General features: G+C 40.2%; 1 protein-coding gene across 7 annotated transcripts in view; it reads right to left on the minus strand.

Moving 5' to 3' along the window:
• Window positions 1-24,373, minus strand: part of PARD3B (par-3 family cell polarity regulator beta) — a 432,959-nt gene that overhangs the window by 269,326 nt on the left and 139,260 nt on the right. For 6 of the 7 annotated variants that reach the window (XM_064515264.1, XM_064515263.1, XM_064515262.1 and 3 more), the window contains 2 exons: window positions 23,604-23,775; window positions 2,530-2,639 (listed from right to left, as the gene is read on the minus strand). In XM_064515264.1, the coding sequence (XP_064371334.1) occupies window positions 2,530-2,639; window positions 23,604-23,775 (282 nt within the window). Of the gene's footprint in view, window positions 1-2,529; window positions 2,640-23,603; window positions 23,776-24,373 lie in introns of those variants that run through there. The other variant, XM_064515265.1, reaches the window with a different exon arrangement.

Genomic DNA, 24,373 nt, shown 5'->3' on the forward strand with positions numbered 1-24,373 from the left:
AATACAGAGGCTTAACTTTTAATACATTCTGCACTGAAAACAATTTAACCTACCAGTGGCTCTGAGTTTTCCAACTTGTATTTGAATTCAATGAAGCAATTAGGAAAAAAATATATATATGTTTGTGGAAGGGGAAATTCAATAATAATTTTGAATTTCCAGCAAAAAATAAAGAACAAATTAATTTTCTCAAAATACTGCTTTAAAACATACCTGAAAGAGCATAGCTATATTCAAAATGCAGTGTTTGCTTGTTTATGCCACATATTTTCATTTGTCAGAGATCAATTTTTCCCTGTGTTTTAAAACAATCTGTATCTAATTTATGTTATTTACGCTTCTTATACTTCTCAATACATTATGCCAAAGCATATTTCAGTATGATTGAGAATTTCAGAAATGGTACTGTTGCAAAAATAAGAGGTGGCATAAAGCATTTTGCTATAACAGATTTTTGTTATGACAAAAAAAAATTAACATTATTCATGCAACATTTGAAAAAAAATTTGAGGACTTTCTTCACTCTTGCCAAGTGCCTGTTATACCTAGGGCTGAAGGAGGAACGCTCTCTATTTTAAGTGTGCAGATTTCTTTTAGGCCTAGAGGATTCTTGCATCCCTTCTTGTGTCCCGCGCCAACCAGGGAAGGATTGCGAGCCTGTGGCCTACAAGGTATAACTACAGTCCCCACATAATGGCATAAAATGCACTTCTTGTTTTCAATGTAATATTAGCAACAAAACTTTCTTTCTTTCCCTGGTGGTCACAAATAAAACATGCACAACACATCCTGAAATCAAATGCAGTGATTTCACCAATTTCTCCATTTTTTGTTGAAGTTCCATGGTTATAAACTACCAGCTCACCTCCTATGGCAGATTAAGTATTACATAGCAACATACTCACTTGGCAAATTTCTTAACTTTGTAAACAGAGTAAGAGCTGTACTGTTAACCAAGAATTCTGTGTACTTCAATTCATCAGAAAAGTCAGTATGTACTGAATACGTAACTGCTAGCAGCGGGCTTCTCAGAAGAACAGGAACTCAGCCCACACAGATCCGCCAAACGAAGTGGGACATTGTCAAGAGTTCAGCACCCTGCCATGCCATAACGTACGTGGAGAGTGAAAATTGCACCACTCTACAAACACAAGACACAATTAAATAGGACACACACTACATACACACAGCTGGCGAGACAACAAACAGCTAACTAAAATCCAGTGTTGGTCTTCAGAATTTACAAAGTTAAGATTCAGATCCATGAAACCATTTATATACAAGTCATCTGACTTTCTATTTGCTTACCTCACTCCAACTTAACACAAGGTATGATTTTTAAATACAACCTCTTCAGCTGAGCAGGTTCCCACCTGCAGCCCTTGCTCCTGAACACAGTTCCTTCCCGCTGCTCCTTTACATGCACTATGACCACCCGTAAAACCTCACCATAAACTGACTGTCATCTAGGTCGAGGCTGCCTTCCTCCTGTCAGAAGCAGAGGTTTGGGGGGGGGTTGAGGGTTTTTTTTGTTTGTTTCTGTTTTGGAAACCAGGTCGTTTCAATGACTAGTATCAATTCAAGCAAGTAGGGACAGGGAGTGAATTGCAACCCTGCAGAGGAAAGGGAAAGGGAAAGCCCCACGTGCACGTGCCCCACAGGCAAATAAAAGGCAGGTGTAACTGCATCCTCACTTAAACTAGTGCTCGTTTGGTACAAGGCAATGCAGAAGCAGGCCCTGCAGAGCTTTCTAGGCAAACACCAAGTCAACTGAAATGCTCCGTTTTGCTTGATACATTTATATATCCCAGATGACACATTCAGAGATTCTGCAGAGTTTAATCTTTCCGAGTAACGCAAGAACACCCGCCCTTCACAAGAAGTTTCAGGCCCTAAAACTGCCAAGTAAAATACATGGCCCAAGCGTCACCAAGACAACATCGCTTTCAGAAACTTGAAGACAGCCTGCAATAACGTCTGATTAAGCACTACTGCCTCCCCACTAATTGTGTTTTTCATCCAATATTTAGTAATGACAATGTTAAGAACAAATTTGTCCTCGTAATCAAAGAGTCGCATTGTAAAATAGGAACCTGCAAGAAAGAAGAGACCTTACAAGATTGTAACAGGCTGCCAAAGGAAGAGAGAAAAGCCATCAGAAGACAAGAGAAGGAAAAAAGAACGCAATGCTGGTGATGCATATTAAGAGGAAGTACATTTTGCCGTTAAGTAATGATAAACTGTACGATATAAAACTGAGCAAAACCACAAACAATTCCTAAGAGTTCAGTTCGTATTTCAGTGCCTTGTTCCATGGAGCGATATTTAAGTCTCCCATTAGGAAAAGAGATTCACTTGACTATATCATCCAAAATGTCCACTTTTGGGGAGAAAATACACGGCTTTACAGAAAACAAGTATGATGCACTTTGTTTTAGATCCAAATATGTTTAGCTTAAAAAACTGCTCTATACCCACAGATAAACACAGTTTTTACCCTCATTAAAATGTGAATTACACAACACCTACTGCCACAGCATGTTTGAGACCGTGGTCACCGGGATGAGCAGCACCGGGGTGGAAGTCAGCAGGCGGGCCCACGGCTGGATCGCTGCTCCTTCGCACCAGAAGCGGCGTGCCTACGAGGCAGGAGAAAGAGCGGTGAGGCAAGGGAGCTGCAGGAGCACGGCGTGCGGATTCACGCGGTTTACCCGAGAGGGGCACGCAGCTCCTACGCAAGCTCCTCTGGGGCAACAGCAACCGGGTCCCTCACTACATCGCATGGGATTATGCCATTTAGTATTTACTGAGGTACAGACATGAGAAGGTTTCAACCTTGGTTACACAGACTTTCACCCCCGCTAAATTAGTCAGGTGAAAACTGCTGACAAACAGGAAAAAAGGCACACTCTTTCAAACCAGACAAGTAGCTGCAGGGAACCGTGACGGCACGTGCTGTCAAACTGACAGGGAAACCGTACACTTCATCTAAGGAACAGCAGTGAACACAAAACCACACTGGACTACTTTTGCTAGCTCCTGCAGCGGGTAGTGGCTACGTAACTACACCGGCACTTCCTCTGCCGAAAACCTTTCCTTCCACACTGAGGACAGTTTTCACTGTATTTTCTGCATTAGCCCAGCAATCTGGAATCTCGCAATCCAATTTTCAACCCCTCCAGACTTTGGCCCGATGCATCCCCCAAAGCCATACTGAGCAACTGTTTTGCCTGTCCAGTACCACTCCAGCAAGCCCACATTCAGCCTGTACGGAAATTCACTTTGGATGCGATGCTGTGACCATATGTATGGTCATAAATTTTATTTTCAGAAGCTCGTAAGATGCAATACCCCACCACTACTACTGCTTTGCCTTCCCAGCCTGAAGCGTGTAAACAACTGAGCTCAGGCACAGGCTTTTGGGCAGAGGGGCAGGAGAAGGATAAACAGATAATAACTCGCTACATTAGTTTCACTTAATATGTAATACGTCTTGGGGCGGCTCTGCAGAGACAGCCTATATAAGGTAGAGGGAAAGGTACAAAGAGGAGCGGGGGGAGGAATTTCACCCCCAGCAGATCTGCCTTCTCCTATCGGCTCTGCCAGGATTGCAAGGGAACCGCCGCAGCCATCGCAGTGCTTTCAGAGAGGCTACGGCCCAACCGGCTTCCTCACACGCTCCTCCGGGCAGACTTTCACCTACCGTTCACGTGCTCTGGCTGGGGATAAGCTCCAAGAGCCGCATGGAGCTTCTGGTAACAGAGCTGCCCAGGTACCACAACACACTGGTTCTTTAAACACTCACTGCAAAACCTCCAGGTGGGGGGAGAAGACAGGCACTTCTACGAATTTGAGAAAAGTATTTCTCATGTTATCCAAAACGAAATTAACAGACGTGACTTTTCTTCAAGTCTTCCCAAAATAATTTATCCCAGTGCTGAGAACAAATGTAGAGAATATCAGTCTAAGAGAATAATTTTTCACAAGTTGCAAGTGAGTGAGAACAAGATCATAACTGACAGTCATACTATTAATTATAGTGGTTGGGATTGATGGCAGCCCTAATTACTAGATCTATAATAGAAGTTTGTACTTGCAACACAGTTGCTTTGTTAACAGAGGCACTAACCCAATTCTGGAGCAACCGTACCAAATCCACCCCCTGCCCAACTTTGCTGTCTTTGGTGTAATTACAGCTGGAACAAATACAAGCAGCTGGCACCAAGTAGCAACTAGAGGATCTAATGCTATTATCCTTCCTCATGGTGAGCAATGGTTTTTTTTTCTTTTAATACACAAGCAATCCTTCTGACCTCCACTTACGCAGGAAATCAATAAGGCAGGCAAAAGACAAGACTCAGATTTGTGTCCTAGTATTGATGGAATACACAACCAAAAATCAAAGGTGAACATGGTTTTCTGGGCTGAGCGACTGTCATCTTGATACCAAGAGCTGGGCTTGTTTTCACAAGGACGTTCTGAAGAAAGGCATCGATCACAAGAATTACCCATTTTGTGTGATTTCCAGAAGTGTTGGCAGGCCAAAAGAAAACCAAACTCCCACTGCTCAGATCTTCCCCTTCTTCACATGGTGCTGAAGACAGAAAGTTTCTCTCCTCTAAGCATGTTTGATAAGACAGTTATGGACCAATTCAAGTTTGGCCTTCGTACAAGCTACATCCTAGAACCCACCTTATTCCTTCACGGTAATAAATGGCCACTTTATAGAAAAGGATTTCCTTTTCCTCCCCAAACCCCATGTTAAATCTAGTCGTTGAGACAACATATTTCTCTCTGGGACAACACTGCCAGGCATACAAGCATCCGTTTCTATACTGCAGTGATTCCACCCTGCCAAACTTTGGTGGCAAAATTTTAAGAACTCTTTTCTACAACACACCACAGGGCTAAATCACTACTCATTTTCACATCTTTAATCAATATTAAGAATATGTGTTTTAATACATTTGGTATTAAGTATGCAATTTAATGCCATTATTAATTCGCTAACTTCAGTAAGTGAAATCACATTTTCTGCATACTTTTTCAGCTAAACAGTCTCAGCCCAAACAGCTTCCCTGAACACAAACACAATCCTCAGCCCCAGACCTCTGCCAGCTCCAGCCTGGGCACGCTGCTTGCAATGCCTGTATTGCCCTCAAACAGGAGTCCGAGCTCCCCCCTCACCTATCTTCCTTTCCCTTACTATTGGGAAGATATAAGACTATTTAAAAAAAAAAAGGGGGGGGGGGGGACAAAAAATCTCCACAACTAAAGTTGTTTGACCATGCTAAGCCTGTCCTATTAACACAGTACACATCCCAAATCTTAGCAGAAACTGCATCTTACTCTCTTGCCTGTAACTCGCCATCTTTACCGTTTTTGTTTTAAACATGGATTATTTAGCTGTACAACAGTAACTTCGATATCAAGCTATTCATAAAGTAAGGTGACTGTACATCAGCAGTAACACTGAGCATTATGGATACCTCCCTCTTCCATCAGTGCCACAAAATAGCACTAAGGAAACAGTAGAGACAGATCCAAAAATAAGTTTTATGAGCTCTAGAACTACAATGTGGTAAGTACTTTGATTTTTAAAAATAGGATAAGGCAAACATTCATACAGCAACAGATTCCAAATTGTAATAATAATAATAATAATAAAAAGCCCTGAGACCAATACCTCAGCCTCGCAGTGTAAACAAATAAAGCCCAGCTGTAGCTTATTAGTGGTCCCAGGCAGCAGACCCAGTTCAGTGAAACAAACATGTTGTATCTGTGTATAAAAGCTAAAGCCAGAAAGTGTTGGATTTTCAGTCACTCCATGATTGTTAAGATAACACACGTTCTTTAAAATCATTTTTCCCTGTGTGACCAAAGAATTTCTGACAACCCACACTTAATTGCCAGGACCTCTTCAATACAGCAACTGGAAAACAAATCTTGAGACACTTCTGTGGAGCCAGACAGCATAATCTGCTCTCCATCCCCCTTTTCAGATAAACAGGAACACCATAAAGAAACGCTCCTGCTGAATGACTAGAAAACTAGGTGCGTCGACACTTTCATTTCTACATTTCAAAACTCAGAGTCATATTCCAAACTCAGATTAAAACATACTGTTGCGACTCCTGAGGCCATGATTCCAGCCCCTTTTCTGGTTTCTGTCCTCCTTTTCTCATGGTGAAAAAGTCAAGTTACTCAGAGGATTAAAAAAAAAAATCCCTCCACTGTCAAGTATACAAGACAAGGATGAAAAAAAGCACATATATCAAGCTCACTCCTTTGCCCAAAGCCAAAGCTCTCCAGTTAGATTTCTCCCCTTCCTGAGTTGTCTGCTATAACTAATTCCTCATCTCTCGCTCCTTCCTCTCGCTTAGAGGAACCCGAAGCCCCGTCACTGTCACTGCCGGGGACGTGACAAGCGCTCTCATTTGTTCCAGCCTCTCCTGGCTCCTGCAACAGGTGGAAGATGTCGTCTCCTGGAACACGCCATTCACGTAAAGCTTGTTTAATAACTTGGGACCATGTTTCAGCACTTCTGCCTGTTCCCTATTTTGATGCTGGTTTTAATCGCATCACCCCTGCCCTCAATTTTTAAAACTCCCTTTCACTTGCTGTTTGCCAGAGAGACAGAAGAAAATGACATTGTCCCACTCTCAGTTTCACAATCATCTCAGCTTTGATACCAAAGTTTGCAGGAGCAGAAGGAATATTGGAAATTATATCTTCCAACTTAGGAATATGGCTTTGCATCAATTTGCTTTCATTTTATGCCTGAAAGCTTTTATTTATGGCCAAGGGGTTTAGAAATTTATGCTGTTCATTTGGAACATCTCCCTGCTCGTACAAGAACAACTGGACTTTTCTGCCCATCGTTTATACTGTTGTCTCTTCTGCCAGGTGGCAGTGAAGGCCAGGGCCCTGCAGATCAGCTTCCCACTGAAGGAGAAACCACTCACAGGGAGTCTTTATTTACTGACATATCAGTTCTTGAACAGAGATGTCACAAATCCTGACATCTTTGTGATTAAGCTAAGTCACCCAAAGCCTTTAGGTGAAATTATCCAAACCCTCCCTCTGATCCTCACCATTTCACATACATATGGCCCAGAGACCCAGGAGCTTCCAACCACTAAAACTACCTTTTATTAGAGGACAAAAATAAACTAAACCAAAAAAATCTCTCTAAATAGAGGAATCTGAAATGGCAGGTGGGGCAGATTACATGAAAGACTTGAGAAGAAACTGTGTCCTCCTCCTTTGCAGGGTGAATCTCCTGTTCCTTCAGAAGACAGCAATTTTCAGGGGTTCCCTGAGCTAAGCAGCTCCCTATCCCACCTGGTCTCCTCCGGGCTCAGAGTCTGCTCCCTGCTGCAGCAAGACCTTTCACACCCCTCGGTGCCTCCCAGCCCATGCTCCTCCAGCAGCCTTCTTCCCTATTTCGACCTCTCCCTGCCTCTTCTGCTCTGCACACCGAAAGGTCCCTTACAGCCGAGCACACTTGCTTGGGCTCATCGAGGGAGAAGCCTCCCCAGATCCCACCATCTGGGACTCTGTCAGGCTTGGAAAGGCCTCCCCTCACAGCCTGATTTACATTAAAAAAGTGCACAGCAGTTAAAAACATACCAATAAAATACTTGTCTTGTCACACCCTTCCTTTGTGACTGTCAAGCCAAGACACCAAAAATTACAGAAGTAACATTAGAAAGCAAATAACAGCTTGAAGTGACAGCTATGCCCACAGCGTGGGAAGATGTCCACATAAAGAACCAAACAAAAGTAGAAATAACTTTGCAATAGTTCATGTGACTCTCATCTGAAGGGGCCCTTCGGCTAAAACAGCATGGCAGCTCCACTGCCAACATCTCAGTTGGAAGCCGGCTTCAGATCAAGAGAGATTGCAAGAGAGGTGGAATGTCAGCATTTTGAAGAAAAATGATAATATCTCCAACTTAAAATGGGAAGAAACATTGAAATCTTTGGGAAAAATAACAACTTCAGAAAAAAATGTGAGCATGTCACTAAAAATGCAAAGACAATGAGCACCACAAACAAAATCAAAAGCAGAGGGATATGTACTCATATTTATTATATGTTTTCTTGCCAAAAGTTGCTTGGCCCACAAGAAAGTCTCCACAGAACTGGGCAGTGCTAGTCAGGTTTCCAGCCTAAGTCAAAAATCTGACTGCTGAACTTGCTGCTTTGATCTCTTCTTTAGCATCTAAAAGATTAAAAAAATAAAAGGTTGGCTTCTACTGCAGCTTTCCTCAGAAAGTACCAAAAGACAGGAAATGTACTATGTAAAAGAAAATACATTCATCTCTAGCTCCAAAATCAGTCCAGTGCCACTACCTTTCTGCAATGTCACCAGCAGTGATTGTGAAAAACTTCTCCCCAGTTCAGAAAAGGACAACAGACCCATCGAGTTACACTGAATCACACTGAGTTACAGTTAATCACAGGACGACAAGCAGAAAACAAAGGAAAAACAAAAACAAAAACACAAACTAGGGCCAGTTGGTCCTTGCAAGTAAGTGCAAAAGCGATAGCAATAGCAGACACTATTTTGATACTGTATTCTTTCAGGAGTCCCATAAAGACATGGTAACCGGCTATTAATCTCAAAGTTCAAAGGATATTGTGGAAGTTGAGGTTCTGTTTTCCTTCCAGGTGTTACCTTACCTTCAACAAGAAGTCTTCTCCAGAAGCCTAAGCTGCACTAAGAGGCTTTCAGCAGAACATACAACAGCCACCTAACTGCAGCACCAGCCATCTGCTAAGCCTAATGGAAATTTGGGATGCTAGATAGTGACACAGATAGCACGACCATTTGCTACAGCTAGCAAAAGCATAAACTGTCTATGTGGATATAAGCATCCTGCCAGCACAAACTAAAAATACAATCCATGTCCATTATACATACATACATACCTTTAATTTGTTCATCACCATCTCCCTTAGAACACAGACAAAATATAATGGAAAACCATCTCAGATGCTATTCATTACAAACACTGCAGAAAATTAGACGCATTTACTTAGGAGATTCTCTCATCTGTTCCCCTTAGGAAACAAAATGTTTTTTTTTTTTCCTTACTACTTTCCTTTTATTCTGATGTGTTTCTATGTTATTCTACTCATGCTTTGGCATTAGTGCTGAACACCTATAAGAAAAACAGCGTAAGCTCAGACAGAAAATGTATTTCTTTTCCCGAACGATAAAACACAGAAAACATACCCCTGCCCACATACCAAGCTGATCACACAAACGTGCTACTTGCAAGCGCTACCATTTTGCAGTGGAGAAGCAGTTTGCATTTGAGACTTAGGAACTCGGTGAAAAAAGTTGGAGTTCTCGCCTTGTTGCGTTGCATGTCACAGGCGACGAGGATTCAAACACATGCCGAAAACTGCAAAGTTTTCCTCGTGATGACAGCTTTTAACCTCAGTTACTTCAGGGTGGATTTCCCCCTCCTTAAAAACTTGCCCAAAGTATTTTCTACTATGGCAGCACAGTACCTTCTACCAGTCCTCCACAGCCCACGTGGGTGTCTCAGCCTTACTTGTGACATGCGCTGACAAAGCTGGTAAGAAAACGTCCTGCAATTTCCCTCCCTTCAAGTAATCTGTGCATCACCTAGTTTCAAGTCATTTAGATCGATTATTCTCCCTTTTGCTAGCATCACCCTCAAAGAAGATTAGTATCTACACAGATTCATGGTTAACAGTATATTTTCCCTTAACTCTCATGTTTTGGAAATATTTTTTTTTAACTGCAAATATGGTTGAAACAAGCATATGGTAGAAACCACACTTAGATTTAAATTGGTTACATTAGAAAAAAAAACAGAAGAGAAGTTCTGCCATTTGTGCACAATTAAAAACTGAAAACTCGTATCAACACAATGGCGAGAGCAACATCCCCGTGCAGAATGCAACCCTATTTTCTTATTTTGCTTTAAGTATCTTGACAAAAAAGGTGTAGGCAGACATTAACGCTCACCCCGAACAGAGGGTACTCTGCAGCACTCGCATCCTTCGGCGGAGGAAAACTCGGCGTTCGGGGCTCGCAGGGGGTCGGCTGCTCAGGAGCAGCGGGTCTGCCAGCGGGTGCCTCCCGCGGGTGCCCGAGCGCGGGGCGCAGGCTCCAGCGACGTCGGGGGCCGGCGAGCCCCGCTCTGCCGCCGTGGTCCCCCGGGCACCGAGCAGCTCTGGCCTGGCGCCCAGCCCGGCCCCAGCCTGGGCACCTGACGGTAGGGGTTAAATACCAGCCGGGGACCACGAACCCAACAAAGCCTATTCCCACCCTCTCTTCACTTTGCTCTTTTGCTTTTAAATCTCCCTGCTTAGGAAAGCACAGTTCACCTCAGGGCTGAGAACGGTTTATTCGTTGGGATTTAGGATGCAGCCTGGCGTTACGGGGCCAAATGCAGAACACTGCTGAAGACAACCAGAGTTTATCACCCGCAAGCATTCTCTGCAGACTGTGCTATATAAAACACAGCCTAAACCATGCATTTAGAATGGACTTTATTGTTGTTTGGGGGGCAAACACTCTCAGGTGACTACTTTTGGGTAAGCTGCCAAATCAAGAAACATAGGCAATACAAATACATGTGTTTAACTGCATCAATGGCAACTCTCTAATATATAGCAAGTTGTTTTTTTCCAGGTAACAGGGAAGACCTGTTTCGCAGAAGAACAAAAGATACACTTGGACTGAATACAGTAAGTGGGTGGAAAGAGATTTACAATAAACCATCTACGCAGTTAAAGTCATAATTTTAAATTCCGTTCCTACATATAAAAATGCTGACTACAATGGGAGAAAAGCTGTCCATCAAGTATGTATCAAACTGTCAACTGCTAAAGGCCATGCTAATGACAATAACTCTTCTGCCTGCTTCCAGATTACATACTTGACAGGACAGACAGAAAAACTATTTTCTCTCCTGTATATCCCCCCTCCCTTTTTTTTATATATATATAAAAACTCCTTCTGAGCAAATCAGTGTTAAAACAAACACCATAAATACTATATGCAAACACGCACACATCTGAAAATGCACTTCACCACAGATAATTATTGGCTGGAAAATCTGACATACTAAATGCAGACATATGCTAAGAGCCATTTAAGTGGGAAGTCGGAACAGCCTTTAAACTGGTCCTGGCATGAGACAATTCAGGCACTGAAAACAAACATTACAAATAGGATATTAATTTATATTTAAATACCAGAAAGGTCATTAATGTATGCCTAGTTTTCTTACTTTTATCAGAGAAATTTCATGCTAGTAGGCATACAGTCCTTGCCAGCAGTGCTTTTTCAGAGTATTATCCCATCAGTATAGGTCAATTCTCCCACTCTCGGATGTATTTCTTACCACCACCTGAGGCAGCATGTAATGGTTCTGCCATGCAGTTAAAACATAGCTGACATTAGCTTGTAAATTCTACCGTGTGTGTGTGTGTGTGTGTGTGTGTGTGTACACACACACACACATTTTTTTTCTTTTTTACTTTTTAAAAATATAATGCTCCCACAATTTGACTTCTGTTTAAAGCTAATTCAGACTGCTCATAATAGCACCTATCAATACAATTTAAGATCTTCAGCTATCTATTCCTTCTAAAGTGCATGTTGCACTTTTTATATTCCCATGGATACAAGATTAGATTAATCAACTAGGCTGACTTAACAGCTAGACAATTGACTTAAATCCATAAAGACAAAAACCAATTTCTAACAAGCTCTTTTGTATAGCAACTCAATGCAGAACAAAGTATTTCCCTACCACTCTAAAGTGAAATGCATTTTTTCTCATAAAGAAAAATTAAAAGGAATTGGCACTTTCCACTATAGGCTCGCCCTTCTGCTACTCTTACCCAGGAGAAGTATCTATAGGAATCACACCTGCATCGTGCACTTACCAACTGATACCTGTTCTCTTGCTTCCCAGTTCGGACCAAGGATTACAAATTATAGCCCCTTCAATCATTTTGCGTCTTTTAAGTATGATTTAAATTCAAAACAATGATCTCATTTTTGCTATATTAGGTTTCATCCTCCTCTACACCCTACTCCTGTGAAGTCATATGTATCTTTTCTTTTTTTTAACATGTAATCTCTTTCAGATGGCATTCATATGTAAATGGAAACTAAACTCTAGACATGCATAAAAACACCATTTAAAATGTTTTCTTGTTAGTTGAAGTCTTCCAACTTGCTGAACATGGCAGAAAGCATTCATTTTATTAAACAGAGCAGTTTATTACGCAGCATATTATCTGTAGTTACTGAATTTAAATCAATCATTTTAGGCTAATACATCCTACAAGATTTTAAAACTAATAGATCTCAGATGCTCACACCTCATTTTTATTCACAGATTGAAAGGTGAAAATAAGCATTTCTGCTATTTCAATTCCCAGCCCACTTCTCAACTTCAAATAAAATACTTAATGAACCGTACTAGCTGAATAAACTGACACAAAGAAAATAGCCGGCGCACCCGCAGACGAGGCCGTGCTGCCAAAGCCGGGTGAGCACCGCAGCCAGCACCAGCCGCAGGTGCTTGTGCAGCCGCTGCTCCGCAGCTCACTGCTTTGACTGTCTTCAGGACCCTGGCAGCTAAAGGCTATGGCTTCAACATCACTCTAGTAGTATTTTATGGCTAGCAGCAGAACACTAAAATAATATTTTAAAGGTGTATAATGAATTAAGACATTAACACAGGTTTTTATATTTAAATATGTCCTGAGTTTTAGCAATTTTTTTTGAATAAATGTATCAGATATACATATCTGATCTAAACTTAGAACCTCCCCTCTTTTTTAATCATTCCTAAAAATAGCAGCCTATTATGGTTGTAATCCATTTTGGTCACTGTGAACTGGTTTGAGTCTCAAACTAACTTCAAGATAAAGCAACCAAGCCTCTTGAACTCGCAATTTTCAGCAAAGTTTCAGGGAACAAGAGGGACGTAAGAGCAGCCCCACTCCATCAGGCCAAGTACCCAACTAGCCCATTATCCTGCAGCTAAGAGCAGTCAGTAGCAAATACTTAGGGAGAGGGTGCAAGAACAACGTGCTGTACTCTACCAGCCTGCAATAATTCATGGTTCAAAGGCTTCTGGATCAGAGTAGCATCCACATCATCATATTTTAATAGCCACTGATGAGCCATCTCCTGTGAATTTGTCTAATTCTGTTTTTAAGCTCATTGATATTTTTGGCCCATAACATTACATTACACAATTTCATCGTATGCTTCATGAAGAAGTGGTGGTTTAGGGCTATTTTCTTTTTAATCTGTTGAATGATAGTTCTGTTTGGTGCTCCTAGTTCTTCTGTGGTGAGAAAAGTGAATAACAACTTTCTATTAACCTGCCATAAAATTTAAAATGGTCAGATGACTATTTCTGTAAGAAAGCTAAGAAATGGCATAATCACAGAGGGCCATTTGCCCCTTTTAGTAGTTTCATCTTAACCCTCCCACCAAAATATTCTGCAGGATCCATCCTCACCTCAAATCCTCCTGGCCATAAATGTTCTTCTTTCACTTAATGCCTATAATAAACAATTCCCTCTAATGAAGTAACGGAGCTATGAAGAAAACAAAATACAAATCAAAAAACAAAATACAGATCAACAGCCAGTATATCTATGGGAAAATTGTGCAACATATTGGGAGAGAGGTACAGCTTTTGCCAGCTATGTTCAGGAGTCGTAAACACCCAATTCCCCATTTTACTTGGCTGAGACTCCAGATGTCTGTTTGGAGAAACAATCAGAATCTGAAGTGGCACTTCAAAGCAAAGAGCCAAAAAAATTAACTGTCAGCTAAGGCTCTTCAAAGGGTAAATTCAATCAAAAGCAACGACAAAGAATCGTACGACACTGGGCAAACTAGTTGAATCATTTAACTGTTATTTGTAGCTTTTCTAATGATAGCTTTCATAAAGATGTGTTTGTCTGTGTACTGGAACAAGTTCGCATAGAAGTAAACAGTAAATAGCAAACCATTAATGAACAAACACTGCAAAAATGTGTAGAACTATTAAGTAAGTTAAAAAAAGTTTAAGTGATACAACCTTTGATACTGGCTATGCATTACAATATATGAATACTCACAAAATAGCAACATCATAAAATTAGTAAGATAGGGAAAATTTTGGAAAATGTTTGCAAAAAACACTAATGTTGAGTAAGTGTCAAAAAGCAGCGCAGAGTTTTGTAAGAGCATTTACTCCATCATTCTGAGTCGCATTCGCCCCCCGTCCTGCTTCCCTCAGGCAATAAAAGGCTGGAAATGAACATTTTGGATAGAGAGCTACTTCAGCAAAAAATGTAACTTGAAATGGAAAATGTTTTTCTCCCTATTTAATGTATTTTCACACAGATAACTCCTTGCCCCAAAATAACACACAATAAGCCACAGACAAAAGGAATTGAGGCAAGGGGAATAACCACTGGGAAAATATTCTTTGGGGAAATAATCAGAGGCAGAGGGGCTATTAGAAAGAGCTGTGACTCTTCGGCAACCTACTCTGCACACAAGTCTATAACCTACACCGCTACTGAAGTCCTGGGGACGGAAGGAAGGGCTGGCTTATTTTCTAAGCAGACAACCCAAAGACAGCAGAGAAATTCACGGAAGGTTGTTTTTAATGTGCCTTTATAGAAAGCATTGTTGTATTGTTTTTGCTGCAATACAAAGATAAACTTCAGTTATGCTGGCACAAGCTTCATTTCCATGAATCAAGGACAACTAAGTAATACCAAGCTTAAGTCATGAGGTCAAAATACATCAAGGCTGCACTCTGACTGAAATGAAAAGTTATCTTCAAACCTTCAGCTCTCCTGAGAGCAGGAACCATTTGTTTTAAGACCACTAGCAGACTAATTGATCATCACAATTCCTTAAAACCAGATTAAACTGAATGCTGCAGAGGAGAAAAATCCATCAAGCATGGTGTCATCCCAAAACGCCCGTGACAAACAGCAAGCAGCAGTGTTTGCTAGCACCACTCAGAGCAGCTTTCAGGTGCAGAGGAAGAGGAAGATGTCATATTTGCTTAAGCAAATAACCAGTGCTGTCTGAAAACAAAGGAAGCATGTGCTTTTACAATACATCTCTTTTAAAACTGACCAATTTCAACATGAAAAATTTCCCCAAATCAGACAGAAGAAAATTATTATATGCATGTATTGTATTCAGTCAGTACACTGCCAAGCAACAAACCTTGCAGGATTAAGATAAATAGGACAGTTTTATGTAAGGAAAAATGTCTTTCCTACTTGCTCAAAGAGCACGTATGCAAATAACAACAGCATTTTCTTTGTAAAATGAGTAATTTCAGTTCATACTTGTTTCCACGTACTTATTTTCCTCTTTGTTTAAAAATGCACTGAGCATATACCCACTGCACAGTGTCTCAGCACCAACTTGAAAGTAGACTAACCAAATATATTCTGCTAAAATGCCCCCAAGCCTACCTGTAATACTTCCACTTTAAACTAGCAAAATAGAGAAGGTATCTTTTGCGTCCTGAAGTCCCACAGAAAGGTGACCTCCATACCCCAGAGGGAAAAGCTCAAGCTCTGTCAGACCTATCAAGGGAGAAATTGCCAAAGGCTCCTGGAAAACAAAATTGGCTTCACTTCCCTTGTACTTCAAATTAAAGCACAGCCAATGGAAGGAAGCCTCTCTGTTCCTATCAACTGCGATGAAGATGACTAAGGGACAGCACTGACTTACGGAGCACCCCGAGCACACAGGGCCAGTCAGACCAAATGAGCATCTTGCACAACTCCATGAAGCAAGACACAAGCCAGAGCACCTCTGGGGCACAGGTAAATACAGAAAGATGATCAAACAAAAAGATCAGTACATCTTCTGAGGCCCCTGAAGCTACTTCAAGGAAGTCCCATGAGAGTGCAAGTAAGTTACCCTTCCCATATATCAAAAGACATAGCCATAACACCAATAACTGTATCAAAATGGAAAATTAAAACTTTTTAGGCCACTAGAGTTATTACCCAGCTCTAGACCTCCCGAGGATCAGGGCATTCCCAGGTAGCCACCTCTGCTTTCAGGAAACAGATCTCCATAGCAAGAGACACTATATACAATGTCCAAAACTTGCAGAACCCTTCAAAAGCATGAGTGCCTCGACACAGCTTGAGCCTCAACTACCATATTGCCATCCATCAGCTTTTTTAAAAGAGAGACTGTAACCAGTCATTCCAACCATCTTTTTCACCCAAGTCTTCCACTTGCCTAGCAAGTTGATCAGATGTTTTAAAAAAAACCCACTAAACCAAAAGCTGTTTTTATCAGAGACTTAGCAAGGCATGCAAGTTTTACAATACCATAGTATGATATTTCAGTGAGAAAGCAAGAAACTCCCATTTACCAAAGTTTCCAAAGGGAGAAATTAAACTCTTGCAGTTTACAAAAAGAATTTTGTAACTCTGATATCAATAGCTGTTGAATCATAAGCAATTATTTTTTTCCCCTAACTTAAACTGAATTTTAACCAAAGACTAATAAAGGTATAAATCTATATAGTACTGTGTAGCTCTGAGACAATATGCTAAACAACATGCTAAATTTTATTGCAGTATCCAAAAGTCGAAGTAGTCTAATTGCATCTGCTTCTCCAAAAAATCTTGTACACAGAAATGGCTTCAGGAATCTTCTACCTGATTCCCAAAGCAAAGGGCAAAGAAGAAAGAATAATTTAAAAAAAGATCATGGTGATACCTGTGTATATCTCACTTTTTCTTCCTACCTTAGAATTCAGAAGTGACAAGTATCACCAAGTACTGCCTTTCTTCCTGCAGGCAAAATCATGACTACTTAGTGCCAGGCGAGGAGCAAGGGAAAAGCAGCAACCAAATTTGTGTGCACTCAACCATCATCTATCAAACAGAGCAAACAAGGAAACTCTGAACCACTCAGGAAGGCATTTCAACTCCAAGTGACATGTCCATAAAATGGATCTTCCATAAATAATTAAATTAGTGCTCTCCTTTCTGCCTATATGCGCTGAATGGTAAAAACAAACTGACATCAGGAAAAAACAAAAGGCTAAACCTCTCACTCACCTTTTCTGTTCTGGTCCTCATCACACAGAGAAAGCCACGAGAAAAGAACATTGAACTATTAAGTGCAAAAAGACACCAGGAAGGTACCAATAGCTTGTTTATGGGTGCACAGTAAATTTAAATTAGTAATTTTAAAATAGCTTATGAGTGCCCACTGAACTACAAACATCAGAATCTCAGACAAATACAGTTCTGCTATTTTAATTTAAAAACCTTATAATAAAGCACAAACTCTACTTCTAAAAGTAAAGAATATGTGCAAAGATGCTGCTAAACTATGTATGACGAGTTACCGCAACACGCTAGTGTTTTAAAGAAAATGGAACATTTCTGAAGGCGCAGTGCCGATACGCTGCCGAGGGGCTCCCTGGCAGAGGAAGCCCGTGAGCACGCACAAGCCTTTCCCTATGGACCAGCGCTCTCCATTTCCCTGGATGTCAGCTTAACAAGAGTCTGTGGGCAGCAGCTTAAAATAACACAGATGCATCAGGTTCACAAGCAGAGGAGGACTGGTAGGTTAAAAACCCTCCAGTCCGAAGTGGGTAAACACCCAAAACAAAATGTTTTGAAAATATTTTAAGAAGATCACATCAATTTAGACAAACTAGTTGTTACCCTAAAGTTGTGGTTTACCACTCCGTGTTGGTAGCTCATTTTTAGTAATTGTAACAATACATACATAATTGCCCCAAACCCTCGAGCTATTAGCCTGAGAACCCCAGACAGGACTACTTGCAAATATTGTTAGCATCCCTTATATGCGTTTCCTCATCCATCGCAGACTCTCTAAAGCGCTCACACTACGCACAGGACTATCATCCATGACCACGGCCAAGACGAGAGAACAACAGTTTAATCATACATCGACATTAAAACAAAAGTTGAGAACAGGGAATTAAAGGCTATCGGCCAATGAGGTCTGCAAAGGGAAGTCCCTTTTCTGCAAAGCCCTCTCAGTCCCCATCTCCAGTCAAACAGAAATATTAAAAGACAATATACTCAAAAAACACCAGTGAAAACAGAATGCTAGTTAATCTCAGAATTACTCTATCACTTTTATACAAGGATTGCCAATGTTTTGTAATTTCATACACTTGTTACTTTATTAGTAATTACATTAAAGATCACTTGTGCACACAATGTGCCAAAAATTAAACATACTACATTTTGGTACTATAAAGAAATTTATACATTATCAACAACAGTGGCTAGGTAGAACATCTCCATCTAAATGGCATTTGATTAGAACAACAAAAACCACCTCCTGTGCAGAATAAAGGAAGTGAGTGCTTACATGATTTTACACATCAATTTTAAGAAAATATCATGACATCTCAATTTACCCATTCAAAATAATGTTATCTAATTACATAAGATCAGATCAAAGAAGATGCAAGAATGATACAGATAGAAAATGAAACATTGTTAAAGATAAAAAAAAAAAATAACAACTTTGAAGAATTCCAGTGCCTTACGGAAACACTGGGAAAGCTGCTAACTGTAGGCTATGGTCTGGCTCCAACAAAACTTCTGAAGTCCAGCCTTTAAAGGCTACACCTAAGTCCGAAGGCAGTGCTTAGCCTACAAGAGCCTGCACCCTAGGCAGGGGAAAGGCTGAGGAGCCAAACGCAGATCGCCTCCCTTCCACCGCGGGGTAAACTCCTGCGGTTACACAGAATACTCCGATACACGACGATTTCACAGCTCACTGTAAAAGTTTGTGTGTACATAGTCTTATACCTGAGAAATGATGTAAAAATGGCAACAAAGAAGCTAAGACAACATTTGAGGTTAAAGATTTTTAAACTTACCTGGATTAAATTTTTCAAGAGTAAAGTAGACATTTAGTTGCCTGTGTCTTTTTTTTTTTTTTTTTTTTTTTAATTGCTTCAATTTCTCCATCCCTAATTTACTCTGGAAAGTTCTGCTCATAAGTCACTCAAAGCAACAACCTCCCAAGACAAGCTATCTCTTTACTGCTGGCTCAGCAGCCGTGCCTACACGTACTCCACTTACCCACAAAAAGAATAAAATCAGTAGAGTGTTTTTTTCACTGCTTCAAACAGCTGACTGGACTAGTTAAATGCTTGTGTACCTCTATAAATTTTATAATATATATCAACAGCTGTCTTTATTGACATTTGTATTTTGTGGCATGAAACTTATTCCTTACCCAAGCACATTTTCTGTCAAATGAGGATTTGTTTTAAACATCCGATTTATAATTATTTCATTCTTAACTGAAACATGCATCAAAATTTTCACTATTAAAAAGGTTTTTTTATATAGATAGATAGATAGATAGATATATGAGCAACCGAGTACAATTAACAAATTCCTGCTAGCCCTGACATTCTTCTGCACTATCCTTCAACGATGAATGAAAAAGAGAAAGGGAACTGGAGGAGTAACCGAGACCAAAGCCCTCTGCGGGATATACTTTCTGCGCTCTCCTGTTCATTAAACAAAAACAATCAAACAAAAAATGCCACATCAAAAAAAGGCCCTTGCAAGATCTCCTCTGAATGGAAACACAGTAAGGAATATGTCCCTTCTCCTCTTCAGTCCTGTTGGAATGGCTTGGAAAAGTAATACTCTATCTCTGTAGAAACCTGAAGATAACACTGCTACTTCTCAAAAAACCCAGGGATATTGGGTGTGCAGAAGTGCATGTGACATCATGATCAGACCTTCACCCACACCTGAAGGCACGAGAGCAGGCTCCAACAGCGAGCTGTGACTGCTCCCGCAGAGAGGAAGAGCGAACTGTAGGGAAAGGGCTGCTCCATCGTGTCACCGTTTTGGAAACCAGGCTTAACAGGAAAACAGGATACAAAACTCTCCCCCAAACTGAGACTTTTATGTCTAATGGAAGCAAATGACTCAGGTTCCCTCAGTAATTTCAGCCCTGAGTATCAGACTCCGCAGTAAAGCCTTCCCAGCCCCAAGAAACTATCCAGCACCACTTGCTTTGAGATCCGAATTCAGACAGCGTCAGCAACAACACCCGACAGCCCAGTTCTCTGTGTGCGCCGAGTGTGATGCCAGTATTTCACCTCATGTTACAGACGCAACAAAAAATGTGTTAATGGCATAATTCATTTCTCTTAAATTAATCACCATAAAAATCCATATCCACAATTTTACCTGCTGCTGGAACACTGATTTAGCTTAAAAAGTGGAAATGCATTAATTTCAGGGAGGAAAAAACAAAAAGCTGAGTTACTACCTGAAAGGTTGTTAGGAGGTACTAGCTAAGTATTAAGAAAATAATTTTATAAGAAATAAAATAACAGATACACACTTTTTTTGCCGTAACATTTCACCAGTGTGTGGAAGGAATACAAGATCTAAGGTACCTTTAATTTTCAAGGCAAGTACAAGATTGCCTTAAACAAAAATAAATAATAATAATTAAAAAAAAAAACAAACCTCTCACTCCAGCACATTTTCAAAGTTACAAATGATTTAGTTAGCCTTTTCACTTTCAACTACATAATGGAAAAAGTATAATCCCAGGCTCAAACTGGTTAATATGTACAGCATACAATCACGAAACAAAGTGAAAGAGCTAACTATGTACCAAAGAATAATTTTCCCCCTCTTCTCCACCTCTAACACCAGGTACAAGAAACAATTAGCTTAGCTGGATCAAATACACAATTTTCCAGGAGGAAAGAGTTTGAAGGCAATCTCTCAAGCGTCTTTTCTAAAATCTATGTTAATTCTCTCATGTTTGAGAATGATAACATTTAGTTTTACATGCTTATTAAGCATCAAGCTCTAAATATTCTCTTGGTAGATCACCAGAAATACATCAGTCCTGGATAAAATGGTGGATCTAGTTTCGTAACATACAAAACTTTCAAAAAAAAATTAACACACACAAAATTGTTCTATAGTCTGGCCATTTATTTTAACAACGGATTCCCTACATTTAATCCCTAAAGGCATTCTGTAAAAACACTCTAAAGGCCAAGAAAACGACAGCTTTTGAAACACAGTTCTGCTGTGGAAAGTTGCAACATTTAAAAAGAGTTTTCCTTCTCAAACTTGCTTACTATGTATATTTGATCTCATCATTGTTCTCAGAGTAATAAAAGCTTTTTTTTTAATTTACTTCTGCTAGCGACACTGACTCAATTCCATAATTACACAGGGAGCCAACTACTGTGGTTCATGCATCAGTGATAATGACGCAACCAAATTCTCCTTCTATTTTTTCATTTACTTTTCAATTTGCCTCTAGTGGAATTAGGGACATAATTTAAGGTCTGTGAACTTACACTGGAAAGATAAAGGTAAAACTTTAGTCTAAAGAACTGTTATCATCAGCGATACAAAATCCAGAAACGAAAGGAATTAAGTTTCAGAGCCCACATTGAGTTTGCAGGATTGACAGGTAGAAAATCTTTCATTTAACTTGTAAAATAAGACAATCTGAAAGAGAAACATTGAGACAAATGCTTTATATTTATGCGCTCTGTTTCAAGAAGCAAGCACTCATTTTAATTTCAAATGTATATTACTACTGCATTGAAAACAGAATAGAACCCTAATTAGCTGCTCTTCTCATGCTATATTTAATCTCCTTTAACTTCGATAATAGGAGGATTTCATAAATGCCATGAAAACTGAACCATCAGGTAGCTTACTGGTGAGACCAAGAACACGAGCATTTAACTTAACTCTTTTACATAAAATTGCATGAGACTGAAATACCAAACCCAAACTTGTATATAATAGTAGGCTAGACAAACCACATTTACAGATTTTTTTTTTTTTTAAACATGCTTCTGAGGTACATGGAGAAGAATCTTTACCTTCGAAAACACGCTAAAATGTGCTTACACCAAGTTATTTAATAATACGCAATAGAAAGTGGCAAATCATTCAAACATAGGACCTTTAGCCACAAACTTTTCTGTACTTCCCGCATATCAAAAACACCACTCAAATACATACGAGTTATGTCACGAATACATACGAGTTATGTCACGAATATAGTCTTTTCCTGAGGTTTTAGGTATGGAACACTCCTGTATGTCACAGAAACTAGAAGCAGTTTTTAAAGGACTTGTTGGAACAGAAATTTGAATATAAAGATTTTCATGCAATTCAGCTTTGAACATTTTCTACAACAGGCACAAAATCCAGCAGAGACTTCTGTTGAAAGTGAAGTTACGCAGCCTTGTCCAGTGAGCTTTGGTAGAAAATTCATTCTAATTCTTATTTTTTAATCAGCCTCTTCCTTTAAAAATGCAATTAAAACAAACAGACAACTGAACATTCAATTTCTGAAGTCATAAGCAGATCACTTCTACAGCAAGAGCAGCACACAGAGACGTCAGGCTCCATCCTTATCCCACCTGCTCTTGCTCCAGAGTTTTCTTGCACACTGTTATGAGGCTGCCAGCAACGCTCACGAATATTGGGTGAATTCAGGACACAGAGATAATCCAAGTTCTTAACTTTTATGGTTCAAGCCACATCACTGATTTTATCATGCAATTTGGACATGCAGACCTTTGGCAATGACCTCTCGGGGAAAGCAGAGAAGCCTCGCTGAACATCATTCATTTGCTAAACACTGTCAGCGCACTACTGCTTTACAGCTAGACAGTAAGGGGATTCACCTTCAGTCTGCTTTCAAAAGCTTCTGTATCTAGTATCTAGGTGACAGCTTAGCCTGCTCTCAGTCCAAGGAAGTATTTCAAACTGCTTTGTGTCCAGTGCACAAGACTAGCTCGTCATGAGTTGAAACCAGTCTCTGAACTCTGGTCTTCCAGGCACACTGTAACAACACAGGCAATCGCAGTTGCAGCATGTCACATAGTGCCCTCCACTATAAAAGGGAATTAAGTGGAAACCTCTCCTAATCGCAGTCTGCTCCCCTGCAAGTCAAATAAGCTACTGGACTCCGCTACTCAGTAGCTTCAAAGGAAGAGAGTTAAACTGCTTGCAGTATCTCCCTCTTTTTACCTTCCAACCCCAAAACACCAGACTAGCTCAGGCAATTGGGAAAAGTGCTTGCAAGCAGCAGTCTCACACTCACTGAACCCATGGTCCTCAACAAAATTGCTAACTGTTTTTTTCCAATGACCTCATAATTTCAAAATACCTTGCATAGGCATTATCTCTTCTGCTCTCAGATTACAGTGAAGACTTGTCTGCAACCCACCTGGACAAAGAAAGGAGGAGAAAGAGGCCCCAGCTGTACAGATGGGCTTAACATCCAGGAAGATACAGGGCTCAGATGCACACCTGCCACATCCACTTTCAGTGTTCAGCATCATCTCTTTAAAAGCCCAACTTTTGTCATAAAAATTATCCTCACTGAATTCGGAGGTAAATGATGGGGTGCTAAAAATTATTCTATAAATACACAGAATGCACCATAGATACGCTAAGAAAAGAAGAAAAGTAAGAAAGAAAATATTCAACATTGATCAAAAAGTTAAGAAATAGTAACATATACATACCCAGTTTCAGGGCAGAAGGAGTCACTTCGATTTCACCACCAATTGGTTGGAAGGCAGCCAGCTGAGCGGCCACCTCCGTCTCAAAAGGGTCCGGGCTGTTTCTGTCTGTCAAATTGCCATTGGTGCCATCAATCTTATGGTGAGGTTCTTGCTCATCATAAATGGCAATCAGCTATCAAAATAAAAGAGAACACAGTTAGCACATTTAAAGTTTTTTTTTTTTTGAAAGCAAATCTTGTCCTTCATGGGACTACAAAAATATTGATCATATTTGAAAACAGCTAACAAAAACCATATATATATATATATTCAGGAAAGCATGTGCATTTGTGTTTGAACACACTGAATTCAATACAACTTCAGCATACGCTTCAGCACTGTTTTGTGCCGAAGGCACGCTTTTCTCAGAATTCGCAAGTTATGATTAGTTAACATCTTACATTGTTTAAAATATTTAGATCTGAACATGCTTAAGAACACAAAACAGAAATTAATTCTTCCGGGGGTGGCAGGTGGTTATATTTTAAAATTCTGAAGCTACGGACTGACCCACTGGGACCGACTGAAGCGTGGAAGTTGTATTGAGCGAGCAGATACACCTTTTAAGTATGTTATAATTATATTCCAAGGATAAACCATTTCCAGCATGGGGACAGAGTATGGAGTCTCCCTAATCCCCCCACCTACACCTGTTTTAGACCAAATTAACCTGGCCTTTTACAAGGAACTTCCTCTTGGTCCCTACTAAAACAAAGTGATCAGATAATACG

This window comes from Dromaius novaehollandiae, chromosome 7 (assembly GCF_036370855.1).
Source record: "Dromaius novaehollandiae isolate bDroNov1 chromosome 7, bDroNov1.hap1, whole genome shotgun sequence".
Lineage (NCBI taxonomy): Eukaryota > Metazoa > Chordata > Aves > Casuariiformes > Dromaiidae > Dromaius > Dromaius novaehollandiae.